General features: G+C 37.0%; 1 protein-coding gene across 1 annotated transcript; it reads right to left on the bottom strand.

Moving 5' to 3' along the window:
* Window positions 1-1,190: 1,190 nt before the first annotated feature.
* Window positions 1,191-24,647, bottom strand: LOC128523961 (aryl hydrocarbon receptor-like). The gene is made up of 11 exons (XM_053496201.1): window positions 24,141-24,647; window positions 20,337-20,518; window positions 8,864-8,964; window positions 8,223-8,312; window positions 7,558-7,672; window positions 5,905-6,044; window positions 5,605-5,807; window positions 5,394-5,503; window positions 5,113-5,254; window positions 3,331-5,009; window positions 1,191-2,008 (listed from the first exon to the last, which is right to left on the bottom strand). Exons 1-10 carry the CDS (start codon window positions 24,194-24,196, stop codon window positions 3,341-3,343), a joined length of 2,808 nt encoding a protein of 935 aa, XP_053352176.1. The 5' UTR covers window positions 24,197-24,647; the 3' UTR covers window positions 1,191-2,008; window positions 3,331-3,340.
* Window positions 24,648-25,567: the final 920 nt, after the last annotated feature.

The following is a 25,567-nucleotide window of genomic DNA, read 5'->3' as shown; positions in this document are numbered from 1 at the left end:
CCTTCCCAATAGATGGGAAGAAGTCATGCTTGTGAAACACTGTCAATGTTCTGCTGAAAAACCCCAAGTATTGGGATTCACCTGGATGTTACTTTGGCACATTTCAGCTACCTAAACATTGCTGGAGACTAAGCAGTATTATTTGCTGGACAAACAAGTCTGATCCATGGACGCGTCACCTCATTGGACTGAAATTCACACGAACAGTTTGGTACCTCAGCCTCTAATAAGTGAACTCCATATTAACTTAAAAAACCTCTCCTGTTATACTGAATTTCCACCCTAATACACAGTAAAACTGCAGATCAGTTCCACTTGGGTGATGCTATCTGTTATCAACCAAATGAGAATGGGTTCCCAGTTGAGTCTGGTTCCTCTCAAGGTTTCTTTCTGTTGCCATCTCAAAGAGTTTTTTCCTCAGCACCATCGTGCTCGGTTTGCCGATCACGGACAACCTTCTAATTATGATTCATACACGTTTCCTCACCCTTTTTCTTTTTTGGCAGAAATTGATGTAATAACTTTTAGAATGTTTTGATTGTTCAGTTGTCGTTATTAGAACTTAATTGGCTTGACATGACCTTGGACAAAAAAAAAAAGAAAAAAATTGTGGACTATCTGGAGGTCTATTTACAACTTACATGTGCAATTTACAACTAAGTAAAGGTATCACAAGCAAAAATCTTGGGACCACACAGACATTTTATCATTCAGGAGAGAGACACAAATTAAAATCTTTTAATCATGAGAGGGACTTAGAATTAAACTGGGTCTTTTGACAAGTTGGCGACAAGTTATTTGTCGATTTTCAAGGATCAGGCGTTCCACTCGCTAAATGTTCCCGGGAACGATTTCCAATGGGCCTTGAGCCACTTTGGCCGGGATCGTCCTGACATCTCGGATCAGGACCCCTGGTGAAGTTCCAAAATCTGAACTTTAATTCTGTAAAGCTGCTTACAATGGCCATGTGCTATATAAATAAAACTGAATTAGAATTTCATCACAAGTCTTGGTTTGGTTTAACGCCCCTTACACTTCTGATATAGGAAATAAAAGCTCATAAAAGTCTGTTTCATAGCTTATTTTAAAGAAACTTTTGACCATAACTGTAACATGACAATATATCTTAATTTGGGACAAATCTTCAGACAGAATAAAAAAATGCCAAAACACTTAAGGTGAAACTTATCTTTATATATACTGCATATAAAATGATTTCCATAATTATACTTGGAAAATACATTTCATTTGTTTGTATAAACATTTGTCAAAAGAAAACATTTGTCACAAAGGTAAAAAAGAGAATAATATATATGCTGAGTTGTAAGGTGAATATACATTGTACACTGTAAAATATACATATAGCATAGAAGCGTGAAACACTGTAAATGTCACTGTGTCTTGCTGATAAAACAATCTATGCCATAAAAATATTGCTATTATATTATTAATGTTAATTCAAAGACAATAATGTGAATATCAAGTGTAAATATTACTGTAGTATGTTACTTAATAAAAAGCATCATGCGGTAGAGTCAGAGGAATACTATGGACACTCTGGCATTACACGTAGAGCTAATCATAAGATACTGTTTAGAAGTGGAAAATATGCTGTGCAAAAGGAATATCCTTTAAAAAAAAATCAAGAAAGCGAGCTAGACAATGAGAACAACCTGCCAAATCACAAGCTAACATCAGTCCACTCAATTTCAAACAACGACTCGATTAATTAACAATTAACAATGGCTCCAATTTGGACCGAAATTATTTCTAATATGGACAATGCTTAATATTCAGCAATATCAATCAGCTATACTACTTAGATAACGGTGGGCTATTCTTTAGGCATGAGTACAGTTCGTTGTGATGTGTATCTCAATTTTGGTACAAAGGAGCTTGGGAAGTTTTAGTCGAGACCCCTTATGTCCATAAACATCAGCTGCCTTTGCTGTCCAATGAAAAGGTGAGGACAAAAAATTGTGATGTCTTCATTGTGATGATCAGTGGTCTGTAAGAGAGGAGCACATGATAAAATTAATTCTATATCAAATGATCCTAAAGGGCATACATATGAAACCTTCATAACTGAGAGTGAAACCTTTGAACACAAAACAAAGAAGTCTATAGTGGTCTACGTAGATTAATATTTTTTTCTTACTATTCTACACTTTTAATATCTTCATATTTTTCCAGCCATAAAACATAAGGAAGGCAAACTATGTTAATGGTTAATCATTCATCGATTGATTAGTGTTAAAAGTACAACAGATAAAATTTTTTATTAAATCATAATTTATAGTTTTGCATAATAGTTCGCTGTAGCTCATGTATCCATTCACTACAACCACAAGAGGGCGCACTTGTAGTTTAAGCAACACCAAGGGCATATCTCTGGTTCGGAAAATTAAGCAAGCGCAGATGTGCCAAAATGTATTCCTTGAATAAAAACTAGGTGCTGGTTCCAAAAGTGAGTCAATCCCCATAGAGCCCAATGTTAAAATGTCCAAATGTACCACCAAAATACAGTAGATGTGCTTGTCATTCATGACAATCCTACAGGGCTGAAGCTTAATGTAACTTATCATTGAAAATTATATTATGCAATAAAATTATACATAATTAGGGGCATGGCCGATTTAATTGACAGGTACTTTACATTGCAGATATAGTTTTCTCGCACAAATGATCTATCACGACTCAAGAATTGTTTAATTTAAGCTAAAACAGAGAAAAAAAATCGAAGATTAATCGATTATTGACTGTCAATGCTATAATAATAAAAAAAATAAGCTATAAATATTCATAGTTTAAATTTGGTATGAAATTATTAGATCCCTATGTTTTGCAGCTGGGGAAACCCAGACAGAACAGTGTGAGCGTGCTTTTATTTACTTTCCAATCTTGATTTGGATTTATGCAAAAAAAAAAAAAAGATTTCTAAAGATGTCTAAAACCTTACTAGCTTAGTATGATTTTTTATTTTTTTTTGGAGAATATGTCACACTTTGGCAGTGAGGTTAGTGAATAGTTTACATGCTGTAATCATATTAACATGAGCCTGATTAATACCATTTGTAATCAGATACCAGCTGTCTGTAATAATCCTGCACTGTAATTAGGAACTCTAATAGTTCCCATTACTATAAACATATTAACCCATCCTCCATTGCAAAGCTATTTACAAAAAGTCTTTTTGAATTTTCACCAGAATTTGACCTCTCATATGAGGACATGATAAACAGCAGACACTCCAATGTTGAAAGAAACCCAGCTAGAATTGTTAGGGTTACTGTCCTAGGTTTACATGGTTGCTCATGATGAAGTACCTACCTTTTATCGCCTATATGTTTCCATTGCAGCCAATGTAAGTCTGGAAGACACTGTGACTGTCCAGAGTAGTAATGCCAGGTGTAATCTGGCACGACGGAGGACTGATGCAAGTATCCTCCTGTGGAATCGAAGACGTGCCCTCCAGCGGCTCGCTGGACGTCCACTGAAAGTAACAGGATCCTTGTGGAGGACTCTGGTTGATGGGCAGTGTACTCTTGCCACATGACGAGATGGTCACAGCATGTGCTTGATGATGCTGCTGATCCATGTTTGTACTGAGTGGAGACTGGTTCTTAAACATGCAACTACTGAGCGGTGAACACTCGTTAGAAGCCAGTCCATTCTGTGGTGACTGGTACACTTTGTTGATAAAGTTGATTTGTTTATCATTGCAGCTCTGAGAGCTGTCTGGCAGAAGATCAGCTGGAGGGAATCCTGACGTCTCCAAAGTCTGGTAACAGCCCTCGGATGCAAGTCTATTGTTGACCAGGCTGGCACAGGGCTGCTCCGGTAATGCAGTTTGCCAAGCTTGAATCTTGTTTGGCTGCGGGAATTTTGAGAGATTTTGGCAGTTTCTGCATAAGCACAAGGAGGGACTTGTACATGTATTGTTCCAAGGATTTGTAGTTGTTTGGCTTTGCTTGTGAATATAATTTGGTGAATGATTTATTTGTGGCTCTTTAACTTGATTAGCAGAATAGGATGCAAACTGGCAGTAGGATTCTGTACTTTCCAGCTTGGATGTTCTGCCATTCTCAGTGGGTTTTGATGGCCCCCAACCATTACAGGGGGCAACGTTTAACATGCTTTCTGTCACTGTAAAACCCAGAGGCATCTTGGTCTGGGAGACTTTGCTACCACTTGTGAACTGGCCAGTCTGGCCTAGGTGGGAGTTATTCAGGTGATTCTGAGAAGATCTTTCTGCGCACCATGAAATGCTTGCATCTGTACTTAGCATTCTGTTCATTTGTTGCCCAGTTACATCGATAGAGTTTAGTATTCTATCAGTCCTTAAATCATTTTTGTCTGCTCCTGTGTTAGCGAAGTTTTGTGTAAAGTCAAAACCAGAATGCATGGGATTTGAGGAATGTCCTCCAAATGGATCGGTTTTCATGTTGTTTATTGGCACTGTAGAACTCATATAATTCTCCTTGTATAACGCATCCTCCACATAGAAGAATATGTCATTGGCGAGGATTTCATCAAGGCTAAGAGGTTTGTCATTGCCATTGGTGTCTTTCGTCATCCTCAAAATGGCATTTTCCCACCCTTTCAGATTGGCCGTGTCCACCTCCATTTGCTGAAGTGCCGTGCACAGATCTCCATCATGAGCTAACTGCTCCAAGGCGTCAATCATGGACACGACAGTGTCCTCCTCGTTTGAGATTTCATCTCCCACGACATGACTGGGCACGTTGAAAAGAGCCCAGCTATCCAAAAAGGCATCATCTGCTGAAAATTGAGGCTTGGTCTCCTGAAGATAGATCGACTTGTCTTGTTTTAGCATAGAATCAAGGATCGAGCTCGGGACACATGTCTTCTGGTTCGCTTCGTTTGTGGCTGTGGGATTCGGCATGTCGGGTGCAGGATTGGTCTCGTAGAGCACTGCTTCACCTGTGGTGAAGCTGAAGGGAAGCTGCATTCTCCTCTGGCGCAAGTGCTCTTCTCCTTCCGCATTTCTGAGGGGAAATAGAAAATAATAATATCTTCATTTATTTCTTTTAACCCTTTTACATATGTGCTCTGTATGTTCCTTCTGGAGTTTAATGAATTCATACATACACAAGCGCACGCTGACGAGCAATAATGAAGTCAGGGCGTCCTCCTTTGTACACAAGCCTGGCATTTGCCTGGACCCAAACCCATCCTCCATTCTTGGTTAAAAGTCGGAAAACGGTCATACCACTCTCCCCAGTCTTTATCACTAGCATGGGACAAAACAAATTACTCAGGTGCACTAACTTTGCTTAATTATTCATATTTTCTTAGTATTAAACAACACAAATAAGTGATTTCCAGACAAGTTGGAAATTTCAACACAACAATGTTTCGGGTATACGTACTTCTGATGTGATTGTCGGCGCAGTACATCATATCTGCTGCATGAATGAATTGATACCCAGAGCCTCTCATGCATAGCTCAATTTCTGAGTAACCCAACACAATTTTGCCCCTAAATAAATAATAATAAAATGATTCCAACATGGATTAAGACTTTTGTGACAAAATTAAAGAACAGAACAAAAAAGCTCATGGAAAGCTTATGGAGTTTACCTGGAGTCAATACCCATCGGAGTAAAGTCCAGCTTGTGCTTGGTCTGAAATAACAGCGTTTTAGTACGGATCTCTAGGATGGCCGATGGCTGAACAGGAGTTGCAATGGCAAAAAGAGAAAGCTGAGGCTGGACTACAGAACCATCCTCATGCTTCCTATTCTGCCCGAGCAGGAACTTCAACCTTCCTTGAAAACTCAGTTTCTAAAAAGAACAAGACGAATATTGAATATAACTGAATATAACCCATATTCAGTGAGCACATATTGTCTTGTCAAAAGGAAAGATCCTAGATTTTTACCAGAAACCCAGATGAGTTGTCCAAGAGGCATCGGAATCGACATACAAAGCTCCTCTCGAGGAAAGATGAGTTTTCGGGTGGGATGTGCTGTGGGTCGTAGGTCACCATATTCTTTGTAATGTCACTGCTGTTCTGCGTACCTGAGTAGGTGAAACAGTAACAGTACAAACAGTGATGACCTGATAAACAGTGATAAGCATCCTGGTGATGCAATAAGTTCCGTACATGTTGTGCACTTATGTTGCCTGGGACCTGGGCCAAAAAAAAAACAAAAAAAAAAACATGCAACCCAATGTTTTTTTCCCCCACAAATTTCCTGGTGTACGACTATATAGATACAGTAATACATGTTCTATCTCCAAACTCATTGTTCTAGCAGCAGTCCAATTATCTAAAATTAAACCACAACACATACATCCATTGTCAGTTGACTTTTTGTCAACTGAGAGCGGAAAATTCTAAAGCAGAACTTTTTTTATTACAGTAAATGTTTTACATATGGTATACTTAATTAGTTTAGTAAAAGGTAGGTGCAGAAAACAGGTTCAGGCTTGATCTGCTGTACACACCAGTCCTACAATGTGTAAATATACTGTCATGCTTACAAATCATCGCATATTCCAGGAAATGCCACTAACATGGAAAATTACAGATATTATTTACCTATATGCAACGTGCTTAATAAACTTCTTATAGTAATCATCTGCTGTAGCTGAGACTGACGGTCAACTCAACGATTATAAGAGTTTTATGTGTGTGTGTGTGTGTGTGTTATACTAAACAGTGGTGGCCAAACGTATTAAGACAACCTATGCCATGTATTATAGTTCTACCTGTGCACAAACCAGGTAACGTCACTATTCAGTTCCAGCCCATCTGAAAGAAATAGTGAAAAACTGACTTTGACAATGGTTTTAAGCTTTTAAACCAAATAGAAAACTTTTGGATGATGGTGAAGATCGCAGAAGCAGCCAAGAAACTGTCTTTGGTGCATGATCTTCAGGAGGCGATCAGGCAGGCATGGATTGAGCAAGTGGCACCGGTTTGCCTCAGACAGCTTTTTGATTCTATGCCCAGCCGAATCTAGCAGGCTTTTATAATTAATATTTTCTGTTTTAGGGCAATTTTACTGCGTAAAATATATTTTTTGATTGTCATTATTAAAAAATAATTGCGAATGTTGTTAAAACAACGAATTTCACTTTTGTCTCAATACCTTTGGCCATTACTGTATATGATAATAAGCTCCTCAAAAAAAAAAACAATTATAAAAACTTGTCTCATAACTTTAATAATGCTGATTTAAAGAAAACCCAAAAGTGTAGACCTTGCTAAGGTATACATCTTGCTATGTGTCTTGAAGTGTATCTCCCCACAGTAAAAAAATATATATATTAATAATACTAATAACACAGCGTATTACATGCTAATGGACACAACAACATGCAGTGGGGACAATCTGATCATTTTGATTCATCCATGTTTTACACATTTTATTCTCATTCTCATAGATTTTTTATTCTGTCTGCTTTGCGACAATGAGCATTGTTAAAAGCGCATTACAAATAAAATTGAATTGAATAGAATTTTCAAATAGAAAAAAAACAAATACATATAATTAAACAATAAAAAGGTGAGTGAAGTTCGACTAACCATCAACTTCCGCCTCACTCAGCTTTGGGTTGAGGGCAAAATGAAGCTGCCTTCGGAACAAGTCTCTGTCATCTATATGGATGAACTCAAACACACTCTGGTAGACCACATCAGACTGCAAAATAAGTGAAAAAGAAAACAAAAAGTTCATGAAGTGCATGAATAATGAAATTGGCTATCCAAGCTGTTCGTGCATTCTGAAACAGATGGAAAACAGTTTCTATGTTGTGTGTGATACTGTTTACAACTTGGATAGATTTTGCAGAACACATTAGTGGTCCTAGCCATTACAAAGTCATGGAGCTGAGATTTATGATGAAAATAATCCAGAAAGCTACAGGGCAGAAATTGTGAATAATTTGAATAATAGACCGTCAAACAGTAGTCCTGATTCCAGCCATTTTAAAGCAAAGCTGTCAGCACTAAACCCTACCCTTTTCTGCTTGTTTTTCCCACGCAGCGGATTTATTCAGAAATGATTCACTGCAAATTCAATTCAGGAGCGGTCTCACATCGCAGTGTCAGCACTCTCACAGTATCAGGTCTTCTTTTCAGCACAATCATAACACTCTTCAACTTTCCTTAAGCTTAAAATCTCAGCCACCATTCCTTAATGTATGTGTATTTTTGCCTAACCAATTATTTTATTATTATTTCCATCTCACCTGATGGAAGCCGAGGTAGTCCTGGATGGTTGGTGATGCATAGAACACGTAACCCTCTGCAGTGACCACCAGTACAAAACCATTGAGTGCCTAGGAACAAAGCAATGCACAGATATGCAAGACATTATAGAATAGTTGTACATCACATTCATTTCATGTGACTATAAAACTGTAATAATGTAAAAAACGTTATAGTATTTAATAGACAAAATGCAGCTCTCAGAGATGTTTGGTCTACAGTATGTTTATAATCAAAGATTTATACAATAAAATTATTAAACAGGTAATAAGTCCGTCCGAGATCATAAAGTAACCAGAGCAACATGCTGGTGAATCGGTTGTAGCGTTACAACTAACACAAAGTAAAGCGAAGTGAAAGAGAAATGAACACATGCTTTGTTTGACGTTGCTAAGCGTGACTGGTATTTCATAAACAAACTGTCTTGTCATAACTTTCTGACTTTTCTTTTTCAATCAATGGCCTGGAGTCACCTTCATCCACGTAAATAACTCTGTAAAGCTTACTGAATTAAGAAACATAAACTATGGTACAACAGCCATTAAAGGAGGCGTATGCAGTGTAAATTACGCAGTATTAATCATTAAATAATCACTCTAAGAATAAATATCCAGTCAATCACCTGAAGGAGAAGATCCCCTTCGGAGAAGCCCATGGCATCCGGCTTGTTTTCATCTAAACCCGTCCCTGTGTAAAACTCCAGGTTGTTTTTCTTCATGGTGGCTGTAATTGAAAAGAGTGACATAAAATCACGCTCATGCAAATGATTAAACAGTACACTGTACGAGGATGCTCTTTACATTACATTCACTCCCAGGAACACCATAAGACATTCACGTATCCACACACATTACGAGTCAAAACTTTACACGCATCTCTTCTAATCCTATGGTCGTTCCTGAATTTTATCTCTTTCTACACTGTAAAACAACACTGAAGGCGTCCAAAAAATGCAATAATCTCCTTTTGACAGTTGATATTGAGATGTATCTGCTACTTCTGCTCTGTAAAGCTTCATAGCGGCTCTAATCTGAGGTGCTGGAGAAGTTAAGTGAACTTCTCCTCTGCAGCAGTGATAGGTTTTGGTCTTGCTTTCCTGGGAAGGTCTTCATGAGAGACAGTTTCATTATGGAGCTTGATGGGTTTTGCACACACACTTGACACAATACTGTTCTTGCAAGAACTATTTCAGAAAGGCCGACCTTCATGTCTTAAAATAATGACTGTCTTTTGTTGTTGTTGTTGTTGTTGTTATTTAATTGCATAATGCCATGAGTTATGTCATAGTTCTAAAACTTCCATTATCGTTCTAGAATGATAATAATAAAAATAAACCCAAACTTGTGTCCAAAACCTCAGACAAATAAGAACGTATACCTTTTTCACCATGACATTATTTATTTAAACAACAAAAAAAAAAAAACTGTGGGCTGAAACTCCATTTACTCCATGAATTAATAGCATGCAGATGCACAGCGATAACCGGATGACTTTATCGGTGTCTCACCTCTAAAAATCTATTTGCCTAACATCAACCTTATACGATCAAAAGAATTTTTTATTATGTTTTTACACACACATACAATCACACACAGAAAAAAATTCAACTTTTAACCATGACTGTGTATAGTTGTTTATTTAGTTTGATCTTTTATTCTTTTTTTTTTCCTTGTATGATTAACAACAACATGTTCCCCTTTTCTGTCTCCAGTGAATGTTTACATGCTTTTCTGTTTTTCTTATCTGCTTTTGTTTTTCGCTTGGGTTTTTGGTAAATGTTACGGCTCTATATAGCTTCATGTCGCACAACCAGCAGTTGCAGCTCCCTATAGAGTTGACTGATTTCCTGTTTCTCACAAAAAAGCAAAAAATACATGAATGAACAAAACTCATTGCCTTCATTTGAACAGACAGCGCCCATGTGACTTTTTTTTATCTATTGTATCTTCATAATTTTGAAACATGTCATCACCAGCATGATACATTTCGCTTAAAGCACATTTCATTGAGTCATTGACACATCTGTAAATTTTATTGGAAGACAGCACATGTTACACCTCTGGAAATCTGTAGCATAAAATGAGCAAGGTGTATTCAAATGTAAATACTGGTTTAAAATCTTTTATTTATTTATTTATTTATTTATTTTTCTGATCATTTTGATTCGTACATATATTCTCACACATTTTATACACATTTTGTTCTTTCTGATTGCACTGACCATTGTTGAAAAGCGCTATACAAATAACATTAAATTGATTCGAACTGAAAATATTATTCATTTTATCTCAAGTAATCTAAGAAGAAACTGACAGATACACAAACTAGGAGCAAATTAGATTTAATTAAACACCAATTTTAGGAGTTTCATGTTTGAGTAGTAGTCCATAAATAATTAATTTCAGATTTTAGCATGTCAGACTCACTATTACAGATAGCAATAACTCATACAAAATACGTTTAATAAATACCCCCCATACTGTAGATATTTTGTCTAAGTATTATTATTATTATTATTATACTAGTTTTGCCAATCTTCCTACAGAAATAAAGAAGAAAGAAGTATATGCACAGTTTTGTATCCATATTCACTGTTAATCCATAATTCAAAAATATAACTAACAGAAGGCTTTTTTTTCACTGAATAACACTCAGACATTGTCAACAAAAAAAAAAATACTGAGATGCAAAAAGGCGAGAAAAAAGACAGTGTTGATGCGTTAAATTATGGAATATTTAGCATGAGGATGATATTAATATTTATAGCAAGAAGTGCAAATCTATAAACTCCATGGAAGATTAACCACTTGCCACTCCTTACTGGTATCAGTACACCTTTAAAAAATTATTATTATGTACATCTTAATACTATGACCTCTGGTCAAAAAGCTATACGTTTGTGAAAGACGATCCTGGCCGTGGTGGCTCGGAGCACGAGGGGTGTTCAAGTCAAACCGGGACTTTTAATTGCGCAGAATAACAAAACACAGTTATGAGACTAAAAAGGTCCTTTATTTCTCTATATAGACCCCTTGCATACTATTGCACTTATCCCAGTATTTGACTCAGGCTTAGGTACCATGAAAGGATGTTCACTGGAACAACTACAGCGTGCTCCGAGCCACCACGGCCAGGATCGTCTTTCACAAACGTATAGCCATTAAAAATTCTGCACCATTCAAATGTTTTAGTGCAGATAAGAGCCCCTTCTTGTAGATAGCTGATGAATAATATGTCAAGGTTTTCTAAGGACACTCCAAAAGGAAGACAATGGTAGACACCCAGGTCCCGGTTTTGTGATGGTTAAATGATCTGAAAGTTCCCGGGTTCGGTTGCAACACACAACTTATCGATATGTCTTAAAAACATTCAAGAGCCGGAATAACAGCCTACTTGATTTTCTGTCACTTTAAAAAGCCGCTTTTATTAAAACAATCAAATCAAGAAACTGTAATGCTAAATGATCAGGGGGAAAAAAACTTATAATATATTTGTTTTACAAACTTCTCCAAAAAAAAAACAAAAAAAAACACAAATAACATTCCCATCTTGGCCCCATCATCCAGCATGTTCTTCATCTTAAACTAAGCTTTTGTTTCATGTCAAAGGAACCATGCACCGGCTCAGACAGCAAAGGCACGTTCAGACTTGTAAGTGTTGCTCTGGGAGATTGAATAAGTACAAAGACGAAGACAGAAAGAAAAAAAAAAAACCTTGTGTAGGATTTACCAAACTAACCCGCTGTTGTTGAAACAAGCACTATAAAAAAAGTGTCCGTGCTTTAAATTGCAAGAGCAAGAGACGTGAGTCGATAATAAGATGTGTCTCTATTCGGTAGTTAAGTAAGGGTGAAGGGAAACAGAAGGGAACACTAAGACCAAGTGAAAAAAAAAAAGCAATTTAAAAACAAAGCAATGGGGGGAAAAATGATGTGTTGGATTCTGCTTTTTGAAGTGAAAAATATGGCTTGTGTGTGTGGACAATAAATGAGACAATGGAGAGCTAATGGGTAGCAGCCAAACAGTTGCGTGACTAGAGTAGACGGCCGGAGCAGGGAGAGGCCACATCCTGGCTTTTTCCTGCGGCAGCTGTTCAGATAAGCAAGCATTCTTGTCAGTGGTGCTTACAGAGGCCCAGGGGACCCTTGCAGGAGAGATGTGAGTGTGCCGATTGCAGTAAACACTAAGTCTCCCTGCGATTAACCTCACACTCATGGCTGCAAAGAACTCAGTCCAAAAGCTGGTCTGCAAAATAAAGATTTCTCCCAAATCTGGCCTGGTGCACTTTTTTTTTTTTTTTTACACAATGTTCTGGGTAAATAGAAAATGGGAACACAAAGAACCATTCTGCCTGATGCAAAATTATAAACGTTGTATGTATTCTCAGCAAAGCCAATCAACATTCACCAAAAAGTATGAAACTGTTTAAATATAGTTAGAAATAATGTAAAATTATAAGAATAAACAGCAAAACCTGTCAACAGCCTCAATCCACGGATTATTAAGACTAAAGGATTGTCATTTGTTCCCCTTAAAGGATAGTTTAGAGTTATCAAGTCTTCCATAAATAAAAAATAAAGGTGTGTATAAGTACATTGGTCTTGGTGGTTATGAACTAGGAATTGTAAAGGTCATCATACTGCACATACTGTATATTCACCTCAATTTTCATTTAAGACAGACTTGAACAAACCTAAACTATGCCTTAAAGGTTATCCAGACTGGTGTGCTTGTATGCATGAAATTAGCTAAGCTTTGGATGTTTAAACCTCAAAGATTAAAACTCACCAGGATCTGACTACAATGCAGCAATATTTGCAACCTGTGAATTTTGGGATGAAAATAGTCCTGTGTGTTGTATGTTGTCTGTGATGTACGGTGGCTGAGTAGTGCAAAACAAAATAACAAAACCGAAAACGAAATGACAAATTCAAAAATTCATTAAGACCAAAAGCAAATAACAAAACCGAAAAGATATACAAGAATACTGCAGCCTGACAGACATTTAAATACTACGGAGCCCCGGTAGTCACCTAGAGGAGAAAAAAAATAAAAAATAAAAATCTGTGGCAACAGTTTTGTAATTTGTGCCCTCAGTTTAATAATCCGTTCCCACAACTTCTTAAACTGTTCCCTCAGTTTACTTATCCGTGCACTCAGATTTTGTAATCTGTACCCACAAATTTATAATTCTGTGCGCACGCTTTTGCAATCTGTTCCCACAGGTTTGTACACAGACTCCTTTTAGAAGAACAGGTAGCATTATTACATATTGTTTTATTGTGGATTATTAAATGTAATACAGCAAACTTTCTTACAGCATGCTTACAGTGATTCTCTAGATATCAATTGTAGCAGCTTTGAGGTAATAAGAATGATTTACATTAAAATATTGTGATAATTTGTAATAATCAGCACGTTACAATTATTATTATTATTATTATTATTATTATTATTATTATTGTCATTATTTAATAAACCTGGCATTGTGTATTGTAACCAACTGTTTATTAATTGCTTTCTTTCTCTTTTGGAATTCTTTTGGATAAAAACTTATTCTAAATGCATAGCCTAAATGTAACAAAATGCCTACTAGCAGTAATAGTAGTAGTAGTAATTATTATTATTATTATTATTATTATTATTATTATTATAACTATAGCATACAAAATAATTAATAAATGCTTAATTTATAAATAATCTATTATAGTTTTGGAAATGTGTTTTTCCGACTATAAAAGGTAAAAGTAAATAAGTCAATTCAGCATCCTATGGTTTATATACATCATACGAATTGCTGCCCAATGACAGTCTCTGTCTACCCTTAGGCTTCCATCCACCTTGAGCTTACTTTTTCCTCAACCTATAGGATAGACAGATTTGGACTAATTTTCAGGTTATTTATAAATAAAGCATTTCTGAATTAATTTATAATAAGTGTACTTCAATGTAATCTTTTATATTTATAAAATAAAAATAATTATTATTAATATTTAATAAACCCGGATTCGTGTTTTATGACAGACTGTTGACTAACTGCTTTCTTCCTCATTTAATAATAATCTCAATAATAATAATAACAACAATAATAATTATAATAATGTACTGATTATCACAAGATTTTAATGCAAATCGTTCTTATTAAATCACAGTATTCTACCTCAAAGCTGCTACAATTGATAGCTAGAGAATAACTGTAAGCATGCTGTAAGACAGTTCGGTGTATTACACTTAACAATCCATAATAAATAGGATAATAAGATTCATTAACACGTAGTGGGAAGCTTCCTGTTCTTCTAAAAGAAGGCTGTATACAAGCCTGTGGGAACAGATTGCAAAAGCGTGCGCACAGAATTATAAATTTGTGGGTACGGATTACAAAATCTGAGTGCACGGATAAGTAAACTGAGGGAACAGTTTAAGAAGTTGTGGGAACGGATTATTAAACTGAGGGCACAAATTACAAAACTGTTGCCACAGATTGTTTTTTTTCTCTCCTCTAGGTGACTTCCAGGGCTCCGTAAAATACAATACTTTTTCAATTAGATTTTTATTCGCAGTTTGTGTTTTCTCTTTTGGTGTTTTGGATATGTCATTGGATATATTTCTGGATACGTCATTGTGTTTTCTGATTTGGTAATATATATTGTTTTCCGTTTTGATAATTTGTTTTCTTTTTTTTGTTTGTTTTTGAATTTGTTACTTTGTTTTCTTTTTTGTTTGTTTGTTTGTTTATGAATTTGTTATTTTGTTTTCATTTTTGTTATTTTGTTTTGTTTTGCACTTCTCGACCACCGTAGTGGTGTGCAGGTTGTAATCTGTGTTTTATATATATATATATATCTTGATGTGACCAAACAACTTGAAAAGAAAACCAGTAAACATATATGATGAATGAAATTGCTCACTATGTGTCATTCACAAACAACTATTTTTCTTGTTCAATGTAGCTAGCAATTGTACCTCATTTAACCAGTTAATGTTATACACGCATGAGGCTGAATAAAAAGTTTTTATCAGTATTGATCATATCAGTAAATATGACGTCGTAAAAAACTGGTATCAATGTATACTTAGCTACAACTGTTATGTTGTAATATATGTACTACTGTTATATTCCCACTCAGTGCAGTGTATAAATATACTTGTAGGATGGGATTAGAAACATAACTGAGGGGAAAATTGCTTGCTGAGAAAATAGACTGAATCTGTTGGTAAATTGGAACAAATGTCAGAACTAGTTAACGTCGTAAATAAGCTGAAAGACATAAAACACCGAACTGAAGTAAACAATTTTTTCTTTTGTTTTGATGGTCTCATACAATGTTTCTTGCAACCTGTGGGAAAACCGTGTGTAGACAGGGGACGGCTGAGTTGTAGTCTCGTACTCAGAAGCCCTGCCTACAGGCAACTTAGGGGAAAAGGTATGTGGTCATCCTCTTGGACCTGTTTACTGTAGAAACAGTGCAGACTCGCTAGCTAGAAGTCTGGCTTGCAGTGTGAGTGATGTCGGGAATGGGAGGTCAGGGTGTTTGAGTGAGATCTGGGATGTTTATTCTGTACAATGCAAAGTTCCCATGTAAACATGAAAACCAGAAACAATAAACACTGAGCAGCGACGGAGAAGCTGTACCATGCGTCTCGGGTCCTTTTCTGTCCTCGACTCGTCTTAGTTACTGCTTCATTATTGATAAATACTTACAGGATTCTGCAGTATGAATATTGGGTTTCGTCATGCTTGTTTGTATTAAGGAAGTAAATACTGTGACTCCAAATAAATGTTAGGAAATACATTTATTATGATCTGAAACATGGAAATCCTGCCTTTAGCACCGAGACTAGACCAAGTTCGACTTGTGTTGTCCAGTCTGTGCAAGCTATAAGTTGAGCATCAGATAATGACTTGGCAATAAGGAGTTTGTGGTTTAATTTTTATAACTTTTATTTACTTCAAGTCTTATCTAATGTAAGTGGATACAGTGTGTATAAAAGTTAAAGCAGTTAATGCAGATTCACCATGTTCTTTGCGACTTTGTGGATATGGGCCATAATAAACCACATTTTATGTTTTCCGATTTGTCACTGCATATTGTTTTGAGTTTTTTTATTTTGTTTTCTTTTTTTGTTTGTTTTTAAATTTGTTATTTTGTTTTCTTTTTTTGTTTGTTTTTGAATTTGTTATATTGTTTTCGGTTTTGTTATTTTGTTTTGTTCTGCACTTCTTGGCCACCATAGTGGTGTGCAGGTTATATATATATATATATATATATATATATATATATATATATATATATATATATATCTTAATGAGACCAAACAACTTAAAAAGTAAACCAGTAAACAACATATATGGTAAATGAAATCGCTCTGACTCTGATACCTACTGTATACTTGTATCAGTCCTTCACTGAACTCGTATACTCATAATTGTAATAAATGATCTGGTACCGATATCCACTCTGGTACACTGTGTCCTTCGACAAAGAGGATAAAAATCCTCTAATCAGTTTTACAACACAGAAACTTTCTAAGCAAGCGCACAAATTAGAGGCTCGTGTGAAATTTCTCGCATTCACTTTCTGTGAATCTGTCATCACTATCATCACAACAATAAAAGATCTATTCATCAGTCCTTTACTCTATTCAACTCATTTTATGCCCATAAACAGGAACAAACCAGACCGCATTCCACAGGTAATTTCCCCAGAAAGAACTGCTGGTTCTCACTGTTTTTCTAATGTCACATCTGTTCCAAAAAATCTAATTGCGTAAATAAGCTCCATCGGGTGGGATATTTTCACATTTCGTACGTACAGATTGACAGTACAAGCCCGAACCCTTCATGTATTCGCACCGAGCTCAGATCCGAACAAGCCCTCATGTGTGCACGCTTATCTGCTTTCAGTAGAGGCCCATCTTTCTCCACTGAGGATTTTGCTCGTCTGATCTTTATCGTTTTCCAAGATAATAATCAAAAGGCTTGAGAGAAGGAACCGATGTGCTGGCGTCATTACGATTTAAAACAAAGATGGACTAGCCCAATGTACGTCTAAATTTAGACGTTAGGATCTGATAAAACGGGAGTTTGCATGGGGGTGGAAGATTGTTTTGATAGGTGCACATTTGCTAAAAATTAAAGGGCTTTTTGTTGCCTTGATTGAATGCTGCGTCTCTGTGAAATGTGAATAAAGAGTGTGAGGCCTAGAGAAGGTACAAAAGCCTCAAACTATAAAGTTAGGTATATTATAACGATAAAGTTATTATAAATTATCATATATTAGAGGAAAAACAAAGAAAATCTTTTAAACAGGGGCAGTTCAGAAAGGTGTTGTTTTTCTTTCCTCCAAGAAAAGACTTAAGCTCTTAACTTAATAGTTCAAAGATCTGTTCCTAGTCCAATCTTAAGGTTTAATCTCTACCCTCCTTAACAAGAGGTGTTTTTTTTTGTTTTTTTTAACACAGATCCACTTTGCGTGCTAAGCATTTCCTCGATTGCTCAATGAGGAAAATATTTGTTTTGGAATGTCATTGTGTCATTGTGAAACCGAATGAAAAGTTGCAAGATCGTGTCTTTGAGCTCCGTCCAATTGCGGCTCTGGATGGATCTCAGCCAAACTCGTTTTTCTTTGTAAATTTTTTCAAAAACACAAAATCGTGCGTATTTAAACACAGCGAAAAGAATAGCAAGACAATGTGCAGAAACATAATGAATCACATTCTACTGTGTACAAAGGCGTGCGAGGAATCAGGCCTGGAATCACAATGCGGCAACCTGATCCCGGACAGTTTACACAAATGTCAGCCGTTTAGGTATTATTCATTTAAATGCCTGTGCCTCTACGCAACACAATCGGCCGTCTTTGAAACCACTCGCTCGATCATTTGCAGTGGAGGCCTGTTTAAGTTTGCATGAGAAAGTATGGGACTGTGTTTAGGGAAACGTTGTTGAGAAACGTTTGGATTTTGTTCTTCTGGAAGTTTCCTTGGGATGTGTACGGACCTGAAAACATTCAGTGAGTCAAGCTATCGTGTTTCTGCTGTCTGATGACCATCTTTCATGTACTGAACAGAACACCCTAATAAAATGTGCCTCTTAGGACTTAATCTTTCCCTTTTCACTTTGTAAATAAGCTTTAATAAGTCTGCTTCTGAAGCAATTGACGAACACCACTGAACATTCTCAACATGACAACTGGAATGGATATCATGCATTACACTTTGTTACACTTTGTTACATGCTTGGTACATTAGGTATTATCATCATAAGTGCTCAGAAAAGGATTTATGGGCCAGTTTATAATTACAAACGTCTGACACCAGCGAGGCGTTCTGCAACAATGTTTACAGTTTCAGAAAAAAATTAATAAATAATAATAATAATAATAATGTTGACACACAGTGTGTTAATGGGCGTAGCTTCCTAAAATATGAATGAAGGGAATTCACTCTCATATAGCTCGGAGCAAAGTATAGCTCAAATACACTTCCTGCTCTACTACTGGCTGTCTGCGCGTTCCTCATATGGGGCCGCACAAAAACACAAAACTGTACTGACTGGCATGAAACCGGCTTGAAGCCTTTATGAGGCCTGCTCGTGTTAAGAGAGAGGTTCATTGGAGGTTAATTTGCTGTACACAGGAAGCTTCGTGCAAAGTAAGGATTAGGTAGAAGAGCATCTAGAAGTGTCATAGACACAGGGAGGAGTCAAGGCATCAGGAATGTCACCATTTCAGGTACAGACTTCCAAGCACTGGAAGGATAGCATAGCTCTTACCTAAACCATTTGCATGCTTCTGAGAAAGTACAGCCTATTATTATAATTTAAATTTGCTAGTTTCCTACTTCCTAATATGATTAGTTTCAGGCTTGTTCCGTTCATTCATTACAGACGCCCGGCCATGAAAGAGATCGGTCCATGTAACAAATTAAACATTTTTCTTCTGACGAAAGCACAGGCCCAATAAGGTGTGGTTAAGATGTGTGTAGTTAAGCTCAAGACGAGAAAAAACAACCCAAGCTTTTTATTTTTTTTCAGGAGTGCTGCATGACTAAATGAAGCCAAACAACTGACTCAATGGCATTTTGCATGACTAATCGCTTTGATGCGAGATAAAAGACACTCATGTATGTTCATTTGACTGGCACCGTCATTTCAGTAAGCCACATGTTTCTCCTTTGTTCACTACAAGTTTGGAGTCAAACAGCTTTTTATCATAGTCTATCCAATGGCAGTGTATCCTGGCGTTTTGGATATATGGATGGATTTGCTGCTGCTGCAGCTGCTGCTGTAACGTCTGATATACAGAAATCCAGAAAAAGAAATCCAGAGAAAGTCAAAATGTCTAGACGTTTAGTCACTGTTTCAGGTCATACATGGCATTTGTCTCATAGCAGATGGTCATTTCAGATATGAACCTGCTTGATCTTTAACAGTAGAGGAGCCATCAGTACAAGGTGTGAGGATGTACCCTTGGCTTGTTAAATCAGATACGGCACGCGCTAATCATTCCTGTGCACAGGATATTCATCTTGATGGCCTCCGTTTTTTTTTAACTATACAGTATTCCTAGTCGACCTCGTGATAATGTCTGTAGATTCTGTTTGAAATAACATTCTAATGGGAAAAAAAAGGCTTTCTACAGGGTTCTTCGGACAATCCGACGCTCTGCTTTGAATTGTTTCTGGAGATGAAGCAGTATTTTTAAATTTGCACTCAGTTTGAGTGTATTTTAAACTATGACAGCATAGTGGAGAATGTCCAGCATTCTTTAAAAAAAAATCCCAGAATGCACAGTAACTGATTAGTATCCAATGGAAAAATTTAAGAACCCTGTAGACTCCTAGATGTTGACTATTACCGTGAAATGTTTCGAAACTTTTAAACCCATCTGGACCCAATTACAGTGATGACCTGAGTTTGAGAGTGTTTCAAAAAAATATTTCCTCCTTTCTTTAGATAAGGTTACCGACTTGACTGAATGACCCTAAAGCATTCCTCACAATAACCTTAGATAAACCTTAGATTTCTGTTTGATTAAAAAAAAAAACACACACTGGTGCTGTTTACTTTTTATTAAAATAAAACTTCAAACTAACCATTGAAGAAGCTTTTCATCTTCAGGTAGCCCACACTCAGACGCAGGACGGAGAGTTTGTCCAAGCGAGTGCGCACATTCTCAGGGAAGGGCAGCATGTTGGTCAGCCTGTCCAGTTCGCCGTTCAAGCGATCCCTGTGCCGCTTCGATGGATTGGTCTTAGTGCCATCATTAACAGGCTTCCTGTAGGAAGAAAATGAAAGCACATTGAAGGAATGGTTTGAAACTAGAGAGGCTTGAGCAACATCTCTGGGGATAAAAAACACAAGTGAAGAAAAAAACAAACATAAAATGACCACTAAATAAGACATTAAAAAAGTGTTACTTAGAATCACAATGTTGCATTGTTTCCCTAATTTTATTGCTGTTTAATTCCATTTCATTATGAGTGATGTTCAAGTCAAACAGGGAATTATGCTGAAATTTCCTGTGCACAAAGGTGTTAAACAGATTGACATTTCCAGAAGACCTCAAGCACAGTGCACGCTCGCCCAGCCGAGGTGTTTCTGCAGTCATACCCATGAAAATTTGGCGAGCAAACCTTGAAAATCGACAGACGACTTGTTGCCAACTTGCAGAAGAGGCGCATCTGTCTGTGGAACTGTACAGGACACATAATCATTCACCAACACCACATGCACTTTAGAGGAACCCTTCCTCACCTTGCTCCAAGCAAGTAGTTTTTACTCTTATAACGTTGTTCTGATATTCTGCACAAAAGTCCCAGTTTGACTTGAACAGCCGTCAAACTTTCCAAAGAAACACTGGCTTGTTTAAAGGGTTATAATACGTGTATAAACCTTACATTAGACAAGAAATCATGCATTAAATAGATAGATTTTGACTACTTGTGTCTTTAAACAAAGAACTGAAACCTCATGATCATCAGCTACAGTGAAGCAGCGTAACGTTCCGGTCATCTTACTTTGGAAGTGTAAAAGTCAGAACTTGTAATGACATCATTTTCGAGTAAGGAAAAAAAAACATTTCTTGCTAATTCCAATGACTAATACATATTTACTTCTTCAAAACACCGGCCTGACTAGTCATTTAACAAGTGTGTGAATATGTCTGAATGATGGTTGATCTAAAATATATAGACAGCATAACACATTTAAATATGACAGACATGAGCGGCCATGATGATTTGATGTCGCTTGCAATCTGGGGTTTGAGAAAGCCCTTTTCTTTGGTGTTTCAACACTGTCTTCATTTTTGATGTGTCCCATATGGGCACATTGTTTACAGACTGTAGCCTTGAAATTAAAATTATAGTCATTATAGTGTTCTAGGAATGGAATATTTTTTTTCCACATGCAACTATTATCTATATACAAAAGTTATCTTTGAAATGTGCTTCCAATGTTTGTTGTTTTTCTTCAGTTTAATAGTATAGAAATTTAAAGGTACTGCATCATAAAGTAAGAATGACATGGACATGGATTTTTCTTAGGATATAGGGTTAGTGAGTTAGGGTTAAAGTGTGCTTAAAGAAAAAGAAGCAATAGATCTAGTTTGTAATAATCTCTCTGTAGTGTAAATGTGCCTTTTTTTTTCTAAAGCCCACTGTGTTGCTGTGAGCTCTTCATCCTCCACCATCCTGTCAGCGACCAGGAAAGACGCCTGTTTGGGAGACATTAAACCCCCTCTTCTCAAAACCACATCAAAAACCACTCCCAGACTTCCTCCATGCTAGTACTATGTTTAGACTGCCAGGAGTGTATTTGTCTTTAAGCATGCGAGTTTCTGTTGAGCGCTTCATTAATGAAATGTAACACAAACAAGTAAGCGAAACCTACACTAATTATGTACACTCAGGATGCAAGCATGTACAGGTGTAGTCAAGATGTGCTATGACTACGTTCTTCAGGTTTTAAAATTAAACATGCGTGTTTCCGTCGAGGTCGTGAGGTCCGCGAGTCTCCTCCATTTGCAGTTGATCTTAGCCTGGCTGGCGCCCAGGACTGGCCTGCTAAATCTGAATCACCCGGATGAAATGTGAACTATGAACACACATCAACTGTGTTATACATCTAAAACACATGTTGCGATAATATGATCGCCAGAACGTATTCGAAAGATGAGGTTTAATGTGGTAGCTCGAAAAGGAGGAATGAGATGTTCCACATTAGATGTTCAATATCAATATCAGCCTGCTTATATATGTGATAGCATTTATGAATATTTTAATAATATAGCATACAAGATCCAAAAAACAAGAACAGGCAAATACTGTATGTAACATTTTCACAGCAAGCAAATCAATGCTGAATGAAGTTAAACAAAAAGAGAGAAAACTATATAGGATTTATTATACATTTTAAGGTTTGCACATTACAGTACATCTAGTCTATGAGTATAATACTGTACTTTGTCAGCAAAATAATCAAGTTTTACATATAATATTTACTATTGGTTGTTTTTCGTTATGAGTTAATGATTGTTTTTTTTTTTTTTAATGTCAGTGTGTGTGTTCTATATTAGACCTAATGACCTTTAGGTCTAATAATAACCTAATGACTGATTAGACCTAATTACTTTATTTCAGGATTTGTACATTACAGCTAGTCTATAAATATAACACTTTCTCAGCAAAATGATGTTTGCACAAAATTTGCGCACAATATTTTTCTAGCATATTTTATAATGAGTTAGCGTCTTGTTTAAAATTTTCAGGTTTTTTTTTTTTAGGACAAAACAAACACGCACAGTTCCCATGTGTCAGCAAAAAACTGTACTTTGTTCAGATAATGGATTGATTAACATTAAAAGGATGACGTTTCACTCACACACTTATCGTCTATACACGTCTAATTCCTATGTACAGGGTGGGGCAGGGAGGGGTGGGGGTAGGGGGGCGCTTTGGACTGTGGGAGGAAACCGGAGCACCCGGAGGAAACCCACCGATCAAACACTGCGCACACAGACCCCGGGGTGGGAATCGAACCCCTGACCGTTGGAAGTGCAATAAGACAGTGCTCAACCAGTATGCCACCATAATTTATAATAATATTTGTGTTTGTATATAATTCGTCATATTCTATATCCATAAAAGCTTATTCGTTGTTTATACACAGTGAAAATAACGAGGTGTCTCGTGCGCATGCGCAGTAGCCGGTTTTTCCCGACTTGCGTGCGTTTCTCTCGTCTCCAGGGTTGCTCAGTTCGTTTCGTGTGAACGACTCTTTTTTTTTTCGAGGGGAAAAAAAACAGAGCGGGTCCTAAAATATGTCAACAGAGGGGCAGCGGAGATGGGAAAAGAGCTTTCCCACATTAAAAAGAAAGAAAGAAAAAAAAAAGGTGGTGGTGAGGGTGTGGGGGGGGTGTAGTGTAGATCAGATTACACTAACATACTTGAGGCCAGCGCTTTCTTCACCCCCCTCCCTCTCTTGAGCATCGCGTGCGAAGCAAAGCTCCGCTCGCGACTATCGCTCGTGCCCAAATCCTTTCATATTTCCTACATAGGCGCCCTAAATCTTCATATGGTATAATGTAACACGGAGTGTGCTAAATATGGACCGGGCGCGATTTGGTATAGTCCAGAATTAACAATCGGGCTCAATTATATGAATGGCAATAAAAAGGCAGGTTTCTTAATCTAATCTAAACAAACCAAAAACAATGGAAGTTCATTTCATAGCTTTACAGGATAATACTTATTAATATAATAATTGCCTAGTCACTGCTACATGTTGACAAATGCTTACATTACAGCAAAAACACACTATTTATATTATTATTTTATTTTTTTATTATTATTATTATTATTATTATTGTTGTTATAGCATATATCATGGCAACTTACTGTTTCTGAACAGGCTTCTTCCTCTTCTTGCCTGCATACCTGTCGTTATCCAACATGGTCAGGTTTATAAAATTACTCCAGCAACTACCTGGAAAAGAAATCCCTCAAACTGGGAATAAAACTCCAGAGCCTCACAGTCATAAGTGTCTTTCTGCTTCAGGAAGAAACAATATCTTAAAGTAACAAAAGTTTAAGGTGCTGGAGAGCCGGAGAGTCGTCTTTCCATCATGGTGTATGATTACACGCAGAATATGATTATGATGTTCCTCCTTCAGTCTTCAGTCAGAACAGGCATTTAAAAAGCAGGATCACGCACATACACGCGCACAAACGCACGCGCACACGCCCGCACGCACACGAGCACGCGCACTCTCTGAAAATCTTTCAGCATGTGTTTAGATAAAAATAAAAAGCGAGAAAAAAAGCGATTTCAACCCGAAATCCTGTCAGTGTCCTTTAAGTTTACTCTGAACACACACACACACACACACACACTATACAGGCAGGTTGCGCGCGCGCGTGGGTTGCTTTAGGCACGGGGCGTTTCAGGAAACTGTACCACATTTTTTTTTAAGGTGGACTGTAAAGAGGTGAAAAGTGCATTTACAATAGTGTGTGTGTGTGTGTGTGTGTGTGTTTTGTATATTTTTTTTAAATACAAATGCTGCACAAAGTTACTGTGCATTTGATATCAATATTTTATTATATACAGTATATATTTATGTATGTACTATATACACACAGTAGACCATAGGTCCCCAACATATTCCGTTCTGAGAGCTCGTTCATAAGTCCAGTTTGCTTGTAAGTCCATCAAACGTTGTCTAGGTACTAGGATACTAAGACAACTGGCTATACAAAGTATAGTACAGTACAATCTTGCCAATGGTTAAATGATTTATGTTTAAAGACAAGCAATGTCTGTCATCTTTCCACTTTGCTCTATTCTATCAATTCTTTTCACGTTTGTCTCCATCGTTACTGATTGGCACTTCTTCACAGTACCAGCTTTATCGCGGCTGCTTTTACTCTTGCTTCCAGACATTCTGGCCTTGTGCTGCACTTGCAGTGGATGCACACTGCATGCACGTGACAATGTTCGCCAGTGATCTAACTTCCGTTACTGAACGTACATTAATGCATTTAAGTTCATAACTCGACTGTTCGTATTCATACGTTTGTATGTGTTTTACTCTTCTTGGAAGACTGTCCACAAGATTTTTTATTTTTTTTAATTCACACTGTAGAGCATTTATGAGGTCAGGCGCTAATGGATGTTGGATGATTAGGCCTTGCTTGCAATCTCTGTTTCAACTCATCCCAAAGGTGCTCGATTGGGTTGAGGTCAAAGGGCTCTGTTCGGGCCAGTCAAGTTCTTTTACACCAAGCTCAAAGGGTCAGGACACAAACAACCTACACTAGTTTTT

This window comes from Clarias gariepinus, chromosome 5 (assembly GCF_024256425.1).
Source record: "Clarias gariepinus isolate MV-2021 ecotype Netherlands chromosome 5, CGAR_prim_01v2, whole genome shotgun sequence".
In the NCBI taxonomy this organism is placed as follows: Eukaryota; Metazoa; Chordata; class Actinopteri; order Siluriformes; family Clariidae; genus Clarias; species Clarias gariepinus.
The sequence above is the reverse complement of the archived record's forward strand: the minus strand, read 5'-3'. Positions and strand labels throughout refer to the sequence as shown.

Excerpts from the sequence above, each read along its gene's own strand:
- LOC128523961 (XM_053496201.1), bottom strand. The coding sequence starts at position 24,196 with ATGTTGGATAACGACAGGTATGCAGGCAAGAAGAGGAAGAAGCCTGTT. Across the intron at positions 7,673-8,222 it reads ACTACCTCGGCTTCCATCAG|TCTGATGTGGTCTACCAGAG; the intron begins GTGAGATGGAAA and ends CTTATTTTGCAG. Across the intron at positions 6,045-7,557 it reads GAGTGAGGCGGAAGTTGATG|GTACGCAGAACAGCAGTGAC; the intron begins GTTAGTCGAACT and ends TCACCTACTCAG.